Raw genomic sequence first — 15,477 nt, forward strand, 5'->3', positions numbered from 1 at the left:
CACATTAAAGAGTCCTCTTATTTCTCTTCTGTCCCCTCTCTTTAGGAAAACTGCCATGACTTAACTCTTTCCAAAGTAGATGCAATGTTTCTCCTGCCATCCCACCTCACACTCCCACCTGAAACCCTACTCCCTAAACCGATCTAACCCCTGTCCTCAACATGCACAGGATCCACACAGAGTGATGGATGCCTGAGCCCGTGGAGGCACAGAGCTGGCCTGAGATCAAGTTCAACAGGGCCTCAACAGCCCCAGGCTCTTCCAGAGGTCATAAAACAATGTGCAGGTAGGTCTTAATCTTGCCAGGATTGACCAAGAAGCCAGACACTTGCAGGTCAATGGTAGGTCAAAGGGTCAGTAGATCCACTTTCTTAAATAAAGCCTAATCACCAGATGGTAACCTCAGTTTCCTCAGCAAACATTTCCACCATGAGACCTCGTTTTGCTGCAGGCAAAACGAGAAAGTCTCCCAAGAAAGCATAATAGTCTCTTCTCATTCCAACCCGTCTTCTCCTGGAGCTCAGCTCTCAGTCCAGGACACAGAGAGTCCATGAGAAATGGGGAGACTGTGCAAAACAGTGGACGCTCTGGTTAAAAGAAAGAGTAATTAATGGCTGGCATTTACTGATGACTTAATTTGAACTAGGCACCACTCTACAAGTTGTTAATGTATTAACTCATTGATTCCAGAAACCATCCTGGGAGGTATGTACTATTATTAGCCCTGTGTAACAGAGAGAGAAAGGAGGTACAGGGGCATTAGGCAATGTCCTCAAGGTCACACAGTAGGAAGGCTCTTCTCCCAGCTTTGTTGGTCTGGGCCTTATGCCTTCTCCATGCTGCTCCAACAACCTTCAACTCAGTGCTCAGTGCCCGCTTGCCCTCCGGACAGACTCTGCAGTTCTGAATTTACAACTTTACATAGAAAACAGTGTTGCTTCTCTCCAGGTATTTGTTCAATGGCTTATTGCTCGTGGTGCAATAAAGAGTTCTCTAACATTTTGGGTGAATTTCAGGCATAAGCAAATACGTGGAAGAGATTTTAGAGGAACAGAGCCGTGTCCCTGAAATCATACTGGGTAAAACCGGCTCTGTTTGAGTCATATTAAAGGCCTACCATTTCTATGAATAGCCAAGGGCTCCACGCACTGTGGCCTCATCTTAAAAATGCCTCCTCCCAGAGTGGGGTCCCCCAGTTAGAATCTACTCCTGAAGAAAACTGCTCTGCAGTCCTTCCCTGACCCTGTGGCCTCCTGACAAGCCTGTCCCAACTGTGTTTCTAAGAACAATCCCACCTGAGATTACTGGGGTCTGAGGAGCTTCTATCCACGTTCAGGGGCCTCAATTCTCTGCATGTCTAGTTCTGACCTCCCTCTCCTTTCTCTCCACTGGCATTCTGTCCACCTCCTGAGACCCCATCAGTTTTCTATTTTACCTGAAGTAAGGTTTGAAATACGACCTTTTCCCTGTAGGTTAACCCTGCCCCAGTCTGCCACCTTGCCTTGCGCTTACCATACACCCCATGACCTGAGCTGTAATTCATGGGGTGGATGAGCCTGATCTCTGATGAAAGACCTTTCTCATGCTGTCAGCTCTCCATTCTGGACTTGGGAGGATCATTTAGTGTCAACTTCCTGTCCCTGTCCTCCAACACTTGTTGGGCCCCAACATGGTCTGCACTGTACCAGCTGTAGCTCCTGGATCCTTCTGATACCACATGCTTCCAGATGTGAAGAACACAGTCCCGAGTACTGAGGAAATTCCATAGGCCCTGGGCCTCCAGAGGAGGAACTCAGTCCTCAGGTCATCCCCCACCTCACAGGTTCAAATATGGAAGTTGAAGAGTTGTGTGGATTTCTTTGGGGAGAACTGTTTGCATTCCTACCTCCTACCTGCTCTTCCTCCTAATATGGATCTTAGCCTTGTGCACCTCCCCAGTGCTACTAAGCAGTGTAGTTCCTGATCTTGGCTTCCACTGGTTCCCTCCAACTTTTACTATAGCCACTAGCTAGGTGTAAGACAGCAACCTTGCTTCTCTTCTCTCGAGTGGCTGAACGTATGGTGCCCAGGAGGAACGGCCTCCAGCTGAGACAGTCTAATGAACTCCTTAATAGCTCAAACTGGATCATTAATGAAAAGGTCAACTTTAACAGATCATCTGAACTACGTCTCAATGAATGACTAATCAAGAACTATTATTATAGTGATATTGTACCATGGGCTAGAGAACGGGCAGAGGTTGGGAGAGCTAACCTTTGCAAAGGTCTACAAAACCCTCCTTTCCCCTTTATAATGTTCTCATATAAAAATTGAAATGTGAGGATGATTAAATAAGGATAATATGGCAGCGTTCTCTGGTTCCCCAGCACCCCACATATGCCAGTCAGTGTGTATAATAGAGCCCTCCTTACTCCCCCTCCTGCTCTCTGGATCACCAACACATCAGGTTTGTAGGATCTGTAACACAGGAAGTCCCCTTAGGGTTCTTTAGTTCCCTAAGATTTGCCTTTGCTTTGCGCCATCACTGAATATATGGGCCATAACTCAGAAAGGAAAGTAATATAAAAGAGGATGCGCCTGATGCCAGGTGGTGCTTAAAAACAAAACCTGAGACTCATCAATACCCATGCAGAAAGGCCATGAGACTCCAAGACACAACCATACCAAGACGGATCTTTCCTGCCCACGTTCTTCTGTTACCGCTCAGGTTTCTGACTGCCATGTGTGACTTGTTCTCCTTCATGGCTGCCTAACATGTTTCCCCTGACTTCCCCTGTGTAGAAATGTCCCGAAGGTTGGCTATGAGTAGACAGCTAATTCATTGCAACTCCACCCACGCCCCCTTGGAAATGAATCTGGGCCCCGACTTCATTAGGGAGAGACAGGCTTGTTGCTTTGTGGTTTCAATCAATGAAGTCTTCCTTCTTGACAGTCAGGCTATTGTAAGTGTCACCACTCACTGCCAAGGTGGAATTAGGTGTGTGAATGCTGTGGACAGCAAGGGTGTATCTTGTATCAGTGCAGGTGTGATGAGAGCATCTTCTCACTGAGGACAAAAAAAGTGTGCCTTGCCCGGCTGATGTGGCTCAATGGACTGAGAGGTCCCGGTTCAATTCCCTGTCGGCACTCATGCCCAGGTTGCAGGCTCAGTCTCTAGTAAGGAGCATGCAGGAGCCAGCCGATCGATGTTTCCCTCTCACACTGGTGTTTCTATCTCTCTCTCCCTTCCTCTCTCTCTAAAAAAATCAATAGAAATATATTTTTTTTAAAAAAAAGAAAGAAAAGAAAAAGTGTGCCTAAGAGTTAGTTCTGTAAACTGAGATCACAAAGGTTTTAAAGATGATGCACATATTTTCATTTATGCACTGGGCAATCAAGAAGTTTCTGTCCTCTGAAGGGTAGGTTCATCCACCTGTTCCCTTCCCACCTCATTCCAGCTTCAGAGAGTAGGCAAGAGCATGTTCACAGAGGCACTGAGTGGTCTCTCACAACTTACAGGAGAAGCTTCTCCTTAAGTTTTTAATACTTACATCTCATCCTCAACGATTCATTAATTTAGATCCATTGGTTGGGCTTAACGATGCATTCTAAATGGGAACAAAATAACAGTGATGTCAATGAGTAATTGCATTGACAAAAATGCACATATCTTTATATTTATGTATATACCTGCCCAGAGATAAACATGTAAAAATGAAGATGCTAAGAGAAGGACCGACATTGACACAGCTACACAAAATTGAATTATCATGTTTCACTGAATCTAACATTGGAAACTACATCATTATTTTTATATTCCACCATGAAAGAAAAAGGAAAAGAAAAAAAAAAACAACAACTCATCCATTAAACCATGCCATGCCACTGATTTTAAGATACTTTACAATTTCAGAAATGTTAAAAAGAAAATGTCTATCATAAAATTGGTGAATTATATAAGAAGTTACACTCAATACTAGCTAACCAGTAATGCCAATTCTTAATGTGTCCAGAAAGTTTTTATTTGTTTTTAAAGAAGTAGCTCTTATTGCGAAACTGTTCATTGAGTAAATGACTTCTTTCAAATTAATATGGCAAAGGTAGCAATTTTAGTTGGTATCTTAAATGACACATAGCTTGGACAAGTCATCTTCAAGATGTATTAGTATACATCCTCCAATCCATGGACTATGGTTTACTGGGTGCTAAGCAAGTGGAATGTTAATTCTCATGGTTAGCTGGTGGCTTTGGGAAAATCTCAAGTCCTCTGAGCCTTGAATTTCTTACCTGTGAAATGAGTAAGCTAGACTAGAATCTCATTTATAACTCATCTATCATTTGTGCCCACTAGCATTTTATGAATCTATGATCCTGGGTCCATGTTGTCCCATCTCAGTGGTCCAAATGCCAGGTTGAAATACATTCCATGTGGAAAATTCCCTTGAGGGATATATTCTCTCCCTTTAAGCTTTAACAGGATACTCTTATATTTGTTGAATGAAGAAATGAGTGAATGAAAGTATACCATAATGATTCTCTTTGCTAATACATTGTGAATACTGAGCTATAATATTTGTGTCTGCATGACTTTGATGAAGAAAGCAAAAAGGAGAGGTTTACCTCTGCTACTCTGGATGGTCCCTTCAGTGAAGACATCTTTATCTTCAAAGCATCTCTTATCTAAAGAAGCAGTGACAGCAAAGAAATGACAAAGTTCCCAATGCCCAGACTTGTGTCCTGAAATTTTGAGACCAATAACACTGACAGAAGCAGTATTAGATGGCTTAGCACCATGCTTGACAAATGATAATGCTTAGATAAATGTTGAGGAACAGTTGTAATGGGATTTATGATTAAGATTAAAATTGTGGTATGGTTTTAATTCTTTTCACTAGCTGTATTTACATACAGCCTCTTGTTGACTTGATGAAGTGCAGGGAATTGGAGAATAGAGTTCTTTCCTTTCCCCTTCCCAGCTGATGCCCTGAAACACCCCACAAACTCAATTCCCCTGCACCATGCTCTCTGATCAAACCTGCTTCCTCCTCCTGCTTCCCTCTGCCACGTGGAAATCATTTATAATGAGCGAAACAAATTAAAATTACCTTGTGATCCATAATGGTTCCAAACAGCAAGATGAAGAACCCCTAAGGCAAAGTTTAACAGAAGTATGAGGGACAGTTTTGCAGGCAACATCTCAGGTGTTATATTATTACCATTCTTTTAAATACCTTCTAGGGCCATTACAGATATTAGAAACTTCACTTTCTATTGATTCAGATAAAAATGCATTGATGTGTGTTTTCTTGAGTGCACCTCAAAGAAAGAGGATCACCTTCATGCCAATTATTGATACTTATTAAATAACTACAGATGTAGAGTTTTCAATTTTATTAAATCTGTTTACTTTCTTCCCAAATGTTAAGGTTGCTGTTCCTATTCATGATAACAATGAAACATGACATGGGATTTGGTAACTCAAAGGCACAATCATGGAAGGTATCTACAAAAAATGCTATGTATTCTAGACTAATTTCACACCAGATTCTCTGGGCTAGTGAGAGAAGTTTCTGCATAAAAGAGAAATCACAGAAACTGATAAGATAAGAGTTTCCTCAAGTTTAAATATCTGGTCACCTATAAAGTCACAACAATTGGAAGGCAATCATTTTATATGTTAAGAGTTGAAGTCCAAGAAAAATCTGGAACCTGCCATGGGAGTGGAGGGAAGATGGGGTTTCTAAAGATAGTTTCCTGGTGAAGAAACAATGATCAGAAGACTGCAATTTTAAAATACAAGTCACAAGTGTTTCAGTGTTTTTCTTTCTATCAAGAAAGGAGAAAAATAAGTGATCTAAACAAAACCACAAAACCTTCTGAGGCTTAATTAAGTTGCAAAGTAAAAATAGCATAAAGTCATTAGTCACCAGAGGAACTGGTGGAAATCTTTGCTCTCTCCTCAAGAGTTGGGGAGATTGATGTGAGCCCAAGAGCTTTTAATTGAAAAGAAAATCTAAAGTCAAAGTTTTCTCTTTAAAGTAATTCTAGGAAAAAAGTGAAATAAATGTTCTCCATAGTTATGAAAGAACTATGAGTGAGATATATAATTTATCTGAGATGGCATTTCTTTAAAGCTTGCTTTATATTTTGTACCAAATTTTTCAGTAGAGTAGTAATGACGTGTTAATAGGAGTGCTTTGATGCTGTATTATGCAGTTATGTATTTAAATACTAGCCAACATTTTTTTTTCTTTTTTCTTCAAAGAAACAGATAATAAATATTTTAGGCTTTGCAGGCTATACAGTCTCTGTTACAACTACCTCAGTTTTGCCACTGTTACTCAAAAACAGCCATAGGCAAAATGTCAATGAATGAGAATGGGCTGTATTCCAATAAAACTATTTACAAAAACAAGCAGCAGGCCACAGTTTGCCAACCCCTGATTAAAAACATAATTAGGAATATAAACTTGCCACATTTTCTATTATCCATAGGTATGGAAAACAGTCTGGCTAATGACAGTTTCCCAAATAAGCAAGCTTAGCAGCTAAGATGAAGTAAAACAGCTCTTAGAGAGATCATCATGTCAATCAAGTATGTTAAGGAAAAACATGACAACAGAGATACTACTAGATCCATCTTTTTATCTTGCAGATAAGAATGTTGAGGCCCAGAGAGAAGTGACTTTCCTAGGATCAGGTAACATGGAGCAAGATTGATTTCTACAAATAACAACCTACCATTACATAACAGGGAGTAGAAACATGACAGCCTTTGATTGGTTAACACTCAAAGAGAATGGCTCACCATGGAAAATGACTCATTTCACTGAGTTCTTAAACTACTTGAGAAAGGATAAAGATTGTGCTTGTTTTGAGGCATGACATGTGAGTGTAACCTCACACAGCCCTGACCTTAGACTACCCCTCTGTACGTGCAGGTCAACCTCTCTGCCACTGAAACTTTAGGAGGGATACAGGTGGATCAGTGAGGAGAGAAGTAAGGAAATGTTCACCCATCCAGCCTGATTGGTTCAATGCAACTTGATAATCTACAGGGTAAGAGATAACACATCTAAATGTCTCTAAGCTAAGGAGGGAAATGGAAGGAATATTTTGTGTTCTATATTTTTAAACCATAGCTGTTTTTTGTTGCAAAGCCAGAATAACATAATATAAAATAATATTTTATAAGTGAAATATTACTTAATTACATTAATTAATAAAATAAGTCTCCCTCTTGGAACTTACCTGGAAAGCATTGAGCAGGGCAAAGATTATGTGGAATATCAAGGACGTGCCATCTATGAGGGTGGCTATTCCAAAACCCCAGGTCAGTCCCAGCAGTGGGGTGAGGATGGCAACATTTTTACTGATCCTCCTAATTATGGCCACATCTTGAGACTTGGAACTGCCAATAAAGGGCCGCTGGGTGTTGACAGCAACAACCAAAACCACAAGAAGATTTACAGCCACAATGACCAAGGCTGGAATGGCAAATGCTAAAAGGGCTTTGGTATTGTCCCAGTTAAGCCAACAGGCATCATGTCGCGTATAGCCTTTCTTTGGCACTGTGATAGCAACTGTGGTGGCAGCGATGATCAGCGGGAACCCATAGCCAATGACAAAGCCAATGGCCATCATGCGGGACTTCATCATCCTATGAAAAACGACCAATATTCCATAGAGGATGAGCAGTGCTTTGAAGAACATCCAGAAAAACAGAGAGAGGTAGAAAAAGTGGCTAAAAAATGTCATTGCAACACACCATTTGTAGTCCTGGGCCTTTTTGCTAAAGTTGGAGGATATGATGAACCACACATTAGCTGTCAGGAGCGACACGGCTATGTTCACAATGCATACGTGACGCATGTATGATATCTCTGTCACAACAACCCGGGACCACACTGTAGCTTCAATGAGCAGGCAAAGAACCAAGCTAAGGATGGAGACACTGAGCCCAATGCAGGTGATGTAGTCCAGGATTTTGTCGTCTATAGATATGGGGGACATTAGAATGGAAAAAGACATCACTGCGTTGGTGTAGTTGCAGCGGCATTTCACACTGTTCTTCATCTCCCAGGTCTTTGCACATGCGTTCTCATCCCATCTCCTTTTCCTGGAGTGCCAGCCAACACATTGAGCCCTGGCACTCTGGGATTTGTTGATCTTCTCAAACGTGAGGAAGACTTGCTGTAATCTTTCTGGTAAAATCACGGAAAGAACCAGACCATTTACCGGCCTGGGAAGACTCACATTTTGCAAGTGGGCTTCTTTCAGAACAGCCCCCAAGGTGGGAAATGCTATGCTGATAGCTTGGGATGTATTGGGTAGTAGCTTCCTCAGTTCCTCCTTGGGAATTTCTATCACTCCTAAGATACCTTCTGTTGTATTGTACATGTTCCCGGAGAATCTGAAACTCTTCTCTGATGTGTTGTGGCTGATGTGAAACCCCTTTGTCTGAATGAAGGGTTCATCCACAATATTCTCAGATTCATTTTGGATGTTGAGATGCTGAGCGAAATCATTCACTGACTGCAACAAATCTGAGCTGGAATTCTTGTTGGGAATAAAAGCCCAGTTTGAAATGGCTGCTGTGTCAAGGATGTGGTTGGCCACTTCGCTGTAGCTCTGCAATGGAGAAAAGTGGAAATCATACTAAGGATTTACACATAATTTTACAAAGGTGATTTCTAAAATCTGAAAATTCTTAATCTAATGCTCTGATCTCATTTGACATATGTCTCTTCAAATTTCCTGTTTATTGAATCTCATGCGGGTAAGCCTACAGGGAAGAAAAGTAAAAGTATGCTAAAAATAAAATAAAATGGGTCACAGATAAGGTTTATCTGCTCTATTATGTGCCCAGGGCAGCATTTCCAAACTGCAGTCCATATAACCCAAATTTCCCATGTTTCAGGAAGAGCATTGGGGGTAGATTCTGTAGTAGCTTAAGTTTGAGCAATACTATATTCCTATATGTCTGACTCCCACAAAGAGTGCCAATGTTCATTAACACATTAAAGGGTCCAAGAAGTCTTGCCAGAAGAAAACCAGCTGAGCTTTCTTTCTTTCTTTTTTTTAAACTTGAACCTCTCATCTTAGGTTCATTAAAAAATTTTTTTTTCTTTATTGATTTTTTAGAGAGAGAGGAAGGGAGAGGAAGAGAGAGATAGAATCATCGATGAGAGAGAACATCGATTGGCTGTCTCCTGCATGCCCTCCACTGGGAATTTGGCCCACAACCTGCCCTGACCGGGAATTGAACCGGCGACCTCTTGGTGGGTCGATGCTCAACCACTGAGCCACACTGGCCAGACCCAGTTGAACTTTAACCCAGAGTTCCTACACATAATGTGCTATGGGTCTCCCTATTGAAAATGGAAGCTTCTTTAACATTTCTCAAAACAATTATATTCTCCAGAATAAAATTTTGGAAACACTAGAGGAGATACCATCTTGCCCACGGCCATCACTTTGTGATATTTTTCTGGAAACCATAATACTATACAAAAATATGTAAAACCTGTTCTAACTTCTTGACAATTTCCATCAACCAGGATGAATCAATGTGAAATACTGAAATGACATTCTTGTTATGTTTGCTGTGGTGGTTGTAGTTTTTACCCTGAAAAGTATATTTGAAACTGTTAAAGCGCAAGATTTGGAGGAAAATGAGCATCTTTTTGTTGTTGTTGTTCATGTTTTTATTGATTTTTCTCTTTTTTAAGAGAGAGAGGGAGGGAGGGAAAGATAGAAACATAGATGAGAGAGAAACATCTGTTGGCTGCCTCCTGCACGCCCCCTACTGGGGATCAAGCGCACAACCCGGGCATGTGCCCTGACTGGAAATCAAACCAGCACCTCAGTCCAGGGGACAATGCTCAATCTACTGAGCCACACCAGCTGGGCAAGGGTCGGTTTTCAACAAAGAATATCTACCTTCATTTTCTCTTGAGTAACATTATGAGGCAAGTCTGTGGAAATATTTTTTAGTAACTGCACAATGAATGCGATGTTTCCAGAGGTGGCTTCCGAGGACTTCACCACCTCGATTATGCAGGCATAGTCCCAGGGGCAGTTCTTGCGGATCCCTTGCGCTACGCTCTCTATGGGCTCTGGAGCGCGAAGGTCGAGAACGTGCAGAGGTATAGAGGGTGCTGCGACGGAGAGACGCGTCGCGCTATTTAAGTCCTGTGGTTAAAAAAAAAAAAAAAAAAAAAAAAAAGTTGTTTTATTAAAAGTGATTAAACATCTAACATGTATCAGACTAAATGAGTTAAAGGCACAAACCGACCCATGTGGAGAAAACAGAGAAACAAATGGTGCTAAATAGTGGTTTAGATGCTGAGAGGTGTAGAGAGGGTAAGGTGGGGGTCACGACAGGCAGGGGATTGCATCCAAGTTCCCCTCAGAGATCGCACTTTTCCTATTGGAATTTGCTTTCAGGGCCATGACTTTATTCACATATTATAATGAGACAGTTTTCTCCAGAGATGTGGAGAATTTCTAGAAACAAAATTTGTCTAATTATTATTGTTATTTTAAAAGGAACCACATGGGATTTCAGGGGTGGTGGTGTTGTTGGAGGTTGACAGGTCAAACACGGAACACAAAAAAATTGCGATTTCCAAAAGCTGAGTTCAGTCACGAGAAGAAATGATTTGCTCATTTCCACATACTTTTACCATAATCTCCCAGAATGTAACTGGATAAGTCAAAGCAATAGTTTGTTTCATTTCATTTACTTTTGCACGCCACTGGTGTTGCAAGTACCTCTCCCTATGCTGAGTGACAGAACCTTCGTACAAATCCCCTTACAAACTCACTGTGGAAGTTTTAGAAAAGCAGGGATTCATGTGCTTCTGCAGATTTAAGAGAAGGTACGTGGGTGCTTAAGTGAAAGAACATAAGATAAGATATTTTCATTTTAACTCGGAATTCTTGTATTCATTGGATTTCTCTTCCCTTTGGGTCACTCATTTCTCTTTTCTTTTGGTCAAGTGAATGAGAAAAAAATTCAAAATGAATTTGATTCTAGACACAGTTAATTAATTGGTTAGCCCAAGAGTTATGCAAATCCATCTTCAGAGTTAAAAACTTTAACCTTCAAGCATTTACCATTATGCAAATGAGTTTTATATCTGTTTTTGAGAAAAGATTCTGAAAGGGAGCATGGGGAGAGAGGACAAAATATGCGTTTGGGTGAGGAAGGAAGGAGAAGAGACAAATTTAACCCACTCAGTAGATTTTCCCAAGTCCAGACCTGAGACTTATTGTAATTTTTCAACAGTACACATTAAAAATGCCTCTACCACCTCCTGAGGGATTGGATCCTGGAGCCAATAATACAAAATTGCATCACCTTAAAAATTATTTCCACAGAAAGGCTGGTGCATGTTTCAGTTGATTTTTGCCACTTGTTTTGACTACATGTATATCCTATTTCTCCACGAAAGGGCTGAGCACAGGGCTGGCTACAGTTGAATGAAGTGATGCAAGGTCCAAGGCATTTCTCTGAAAAGGAAAAGAGAAAGAGAAGTCTAAATAGCAGTCCCATGCGTTGATGGGGGCATCAAGCTCATAGTGTGGATTATAAGTTGCTTCCAAAGGAGGTAATGTTGACCTGAGTCCTCAGCTACAAGAAAGACCTGCCAGGCAGATTGTGAAGCTGATGTGTAGTCAGTACATGGAAAGGAGGGATCACAGGTCACTCAGAAAGGCTAGATTGGAGTATCTGAAGAGAGAATGGCAAGAGATGAGGAGTAAAGAAAAGCAGTGGTCAAGTCCTGAAGGACCTTGAATGCTGTGCTAATAACAGGGGATTACCAGAAAACAAGATTAAATTTGTTTTTCAAAAATAATTAACAGTAGCATAGAGCAGGATTCTGCAAACTTTTCGATAAAGGACCAAATAAATGCCAAACAAAATACAGGAAGCTCAGTTAAATGTTAATTTTATTTTCAGATACAGTAGATTCTCATTATTTGCAGTAGTTATTTTCTATGAAGTTGCTGCCACAAACACTGAATCAGCAAATACTGAACCATCGCTCCTCGGGGAAATACGAAGCTAGGTTTCTGGGAGCTTCTGCTCACGACATTTTCATCAACAGAGCAACCTCAATGTATGCTTGTTTTATGCGTGTTTCTATTTAAAGTCACCTTATATAATATATAATATATAATATATTATTGGTTCATTGACATTGAATTCACAGCCAATAGTGCTACAACTCGTGACAGCGTATAAGCGAAGGTCATCTAACACAGGTATTTTCTCCATAAGGTCCATCACAGCTCTGTTATGAACACTAGCCAACACTTAAGCCCTACAACTGGAGGCCATATTAAACAATAAATTCATCAACAAAAAAGCAAAACACGTGGCACTATATAGACCATAAGAACACTTGTATATAGTAAGAGAGCACCACTTGTTCATCTTCCGCTGGGGACGTGCCCTTGGAAGACTCAATTTTTTTGCTCTTCTGTGAATGTCTGTGAATGATCAAGAAAGCACTGTGAGTGTTGACTTGGAGATTACAAATACATTTCAAAGAGTGGGAGAATTTGCAAGTACAGAATCCACAAATAAGGAGATTAGACTGAAGATGTTCAGATAAACAATGAATAATGTTTCAGGGTATGTGTGGTCCATGCATTATTATTCAATGTTTTTCTGAAATTTTATTGAACCAAGCATCTTATATTTTTATTTGCTATATATGACTATACTAACCAGAGAGTAAATATTTTCAACACACGTGGGCCATACAGTCTTGTGGCAACTACTCAACTCTGCCTTTGTAGTATGAAAGCAGTCAAAGACATTAAGTAAATGAATGGGCATAGCTGTGTTCCAATAAAACTTTATTTACAAAAAACTGGTGGCAGGCCTAACTTGGCCATAGCTAGAGTGGATTGACTTGAGGCAGGGAGATCAGGAATGAAGATGTTGAAGTTTTCCCAGGAGGAATTGCCCTAGGATGGTGGCAGAGGAATGTTAAGGTGTTGACATCAATATGATGTGATGACTAGTTGTGTGAGATGAGGAATACACTGGTATTTATGACTTGGATAGTTCTGTGGATGACTTCATTGGCAGAGAAAAAAAACATGTGGGTTTTCATCTTTGCATGCCATTTACCCAGTGTATCCCTTTGGCACGTTATTTCAGCTGAGTGTTTCTCCATTTCTTCATTCATATAATTTAGAGATGACACCATGGTGTTGTTAAAAACATTGAATGAGACAGCGTCTTGTGCAGTACCGACCATAAATGCTCAATAAATTGTCTCTCATTCTTTCCTCTTTCCTTTCTCAATTTCATATCTAAGTAGAGATTTATCTGCCACTAAAAATATACTTAGCCATGACCATGCAGAATTCAGTCATTCCTACTATTTGGGTGAAAAGCACATGATTTTACTATCTTATAAGTTTTAATTACTTCCATAGTTTGTGTCTCGATTCTCAAGAGTGACCACTCTCATCACTATAATATCTATCTGACATCACCTCAATATACCTCTCAGCACCAAAGCATTACATATGTCAAGCAACCCAAAAATATCTTTGAACAAAGAAATGAATAAATTTTGTCCTCTTCCCAATTCTTCCTCTTGTTAGCCCTTTAGTTCAAACAGATTTCCCTTGCAGGTTTTAAAATGAACACTTACCTACTATTCTAGAACCCAGGAACATTTGTCATCTTGCTTCATTGACTACACCATGGATAATGGCATAATTGTAAGAAAATCCCTCAATTCTAGTAAGCACTGAGAACGTATTAGAGACTGTTATTTTATTGGAACACTTGTGGTCTAGCCATGTCTCCCAATGGAAGAAGACTGCTCTGTGGCCACATACCTTGTATCCTTCCCGTCTTGGATTTCTCTTCAGGATGTTGAAGTTTATCTCTATCCTGTAAAACATAAATTCCCAAAGTCCTCTTTACTGTGGAACTCTCCTCTCTCATCTCAACTTAGAGGCTCCACGTGGATGTGAAGAGAAAATGTGTTCAGGACTGGGAAGAAAAATGCAGCTGGTTCATGTGCTGATATCGCAGAAACTTGGTGAAAGAAACACACGTGTGAGTAGGGACAGAGAACACACTGCCCTCCAAGGAGGGCTAGAACCTTGACGGTGGTCACTTGTGTTCTGAAGGTCAAGTTAGTGAATTGCATACATCTTTTGCAAAGTATAAGTATTCAGGGAGACCACGCAGATGACAATTATGGCACTAAAGTGTTCTCTGCTTGTCTTAATTGTAACTGAAATGCAAGTAATATACTCTACCAGATACTATATATAGATCCTTAGAAAAGAAGAAATGAACTGATACTAGAAATAAGCATTAGGTTGTAATAATAGAATCACTAACTCATTTAAAAGCTATAAAGGACTATAAGAATAATCTAAAAGGCCCGGCTGGGTGGCTTGGTTGGTTGGAATGTCCTGCACACCAAAAAGGTCGTGGGTTTGATTCCTAGGCAGGGCACATACTTAGGTTGTGATGTATACAGGAGCCAACTGATCGGTTTCTCTTTCTCTCCCTTTCTCTCTCTCTAAAATCAATAAATGAGCTCAGGTGAAGATTTTTTAAAAAAAATGATCTACAAGGAAAAAAAAAACAAAACACCTTCATGTTATAGATAAGGAAATTAAAGCTCAGAGAAGTGAGGCAACTTGCGTAACCAGCAAGAATCAAAGTTAAGGTCTGAACCTAAATTGCTCAGCTGCCAGGTACAGTCATCCGCTACATAATGATGTTTCAGTTAACAACAGACCATGCATACAATGATAGCCATATAGCCTAGGTGTGTAGTAGGCTATACCTTCTAGATTTGTGTAAGTGTACTCTATGATGTTCACACAATTACATAAATCACTTAAGGATGCATTTCTCAGAATGTATCCCCAAGGCTTATGACTGTACTTTCTCCTCTCCACATCACTTTGTGGTTTGCAAAGTGCTTTCTACTATGTTGTTACACAGTGTTGTACCTTACAACTATACTGTTGCAAGTCCCCGCTGCCTCTCAATTTTCCTTTGTTCCTTTTTCCCTATACTTTAGAAAAATATCATCAGCAAGAGAAAAATAGCAGTCATTGGAAATTTTCTTTAACATGATGTGATATTTATCGTAAATCTAGCCATCTTGAAGAACTGACAATTTTCTCACGGGACCCCATAACAATGGAATGGATCAACTTACTTTTCTGTGGATCTGGATTCTATAATGAGAACATTCTGTGGCCAGAAATAACATTAAACAGCAAATCGTAGTTAGTTGGGTCTTCATTTTCACACATTAGGATCTTCACCTGCAATAGAGAATGAAGGTCAATGCCACACAACTAGCACCATACTTAACAGATGAACCAACTACTTAGTGACTCCACTGGGTACTCTGACATATTTATACCAAACCATCTACCCCAGGAAAGGACTCCAACATCTAGATTCAAGCCAGCTAAAATGTAAAAGAGCTT

At 40.3% G+C, this 15,477-nt stretch overlaps 1 protein-coding gene across 1 annotated transcript; it reads right to left on the reverse strand.

The window, feature by feature from the left end:
* Nucleotides 1-278: 278 nt before the first annotated feature.
* ADGRF4 (adhesion G protein-coupled receptor F4) lies at nucleotides 279-15,302 on the reverse strand. Its single transcript, XM_036248931.1, has 9 exons — nucleotides 15,201-15,302; nucleotides 13,852-13,906; nucleotides 11,345-11,496; nucleotides 9,922-10,173; nucleotides 7,231-8,610; nucleotides 5,085-5,126; nucleotides 4,600-4,659; nucleotides 3,531-3,587; nucleotides 279-587 (listed from the first exon to the last, which is right to left on the reverse strand). The coding sequence occupies exons 1-8, from the start codon at nucleotides 15,285-15,287 to the stop codon at nucleotides 3,540-3,542; spliced, it is 2,076 nt and encodes a 691-aa protein (XP_036104824.1). The 5' UTR covers nucleotides 15,288-15,302; the 3' UTR covers nucleotides 279-587; nucleotides 3,531-3,539.
* Nucleotides 15,303-15,477: the final 175 nt, after the last annotated feature.

Source organism: Molossus molossus, unplaced genomic scaffold (assembly GCF_014108415.1).
Source record: "Molossus molossus isolate mMolMol1 unplaced genomic scaffold, mMolMol1.p scaffold_m16_p_8, whole genome shotgun sequence".
Classification (NCBI taxonomy): domain Eukaryota; kingdom Metazoa; phylum Chordata; class Mammalia; order Chiroptera; family Molossidae; genus Molossus; species Molossus molossus.

What these genes read in the sequence shown, in the direction of transcription:
- ADGRF4 (XM_036248931.1), bottom strand. Translation starts at nt 15,287, where the DNA reads ATGAAGACCCAACTAACTACGATTTGCTGTTTAATGTTATTTCTGGCC. An exon ending in GAACCATTATGGATCACAAG is followed by an intron (nt 4,660 to 5,084) that starts GTAATTTTAATT and finishes CTGCTTCTTTAG; the next exon opens with ATAAGAGATGCTTTGAAGAT. An exon ending in GACCATCCAGAGTAGCAGAG is followed by an intron (nt 3,588 to 4,599) that starts GTAAACCTCTCC and finishes GTTCCCATTTAG; the next exon opens with AATGCATCGTTAAGCCCAAC.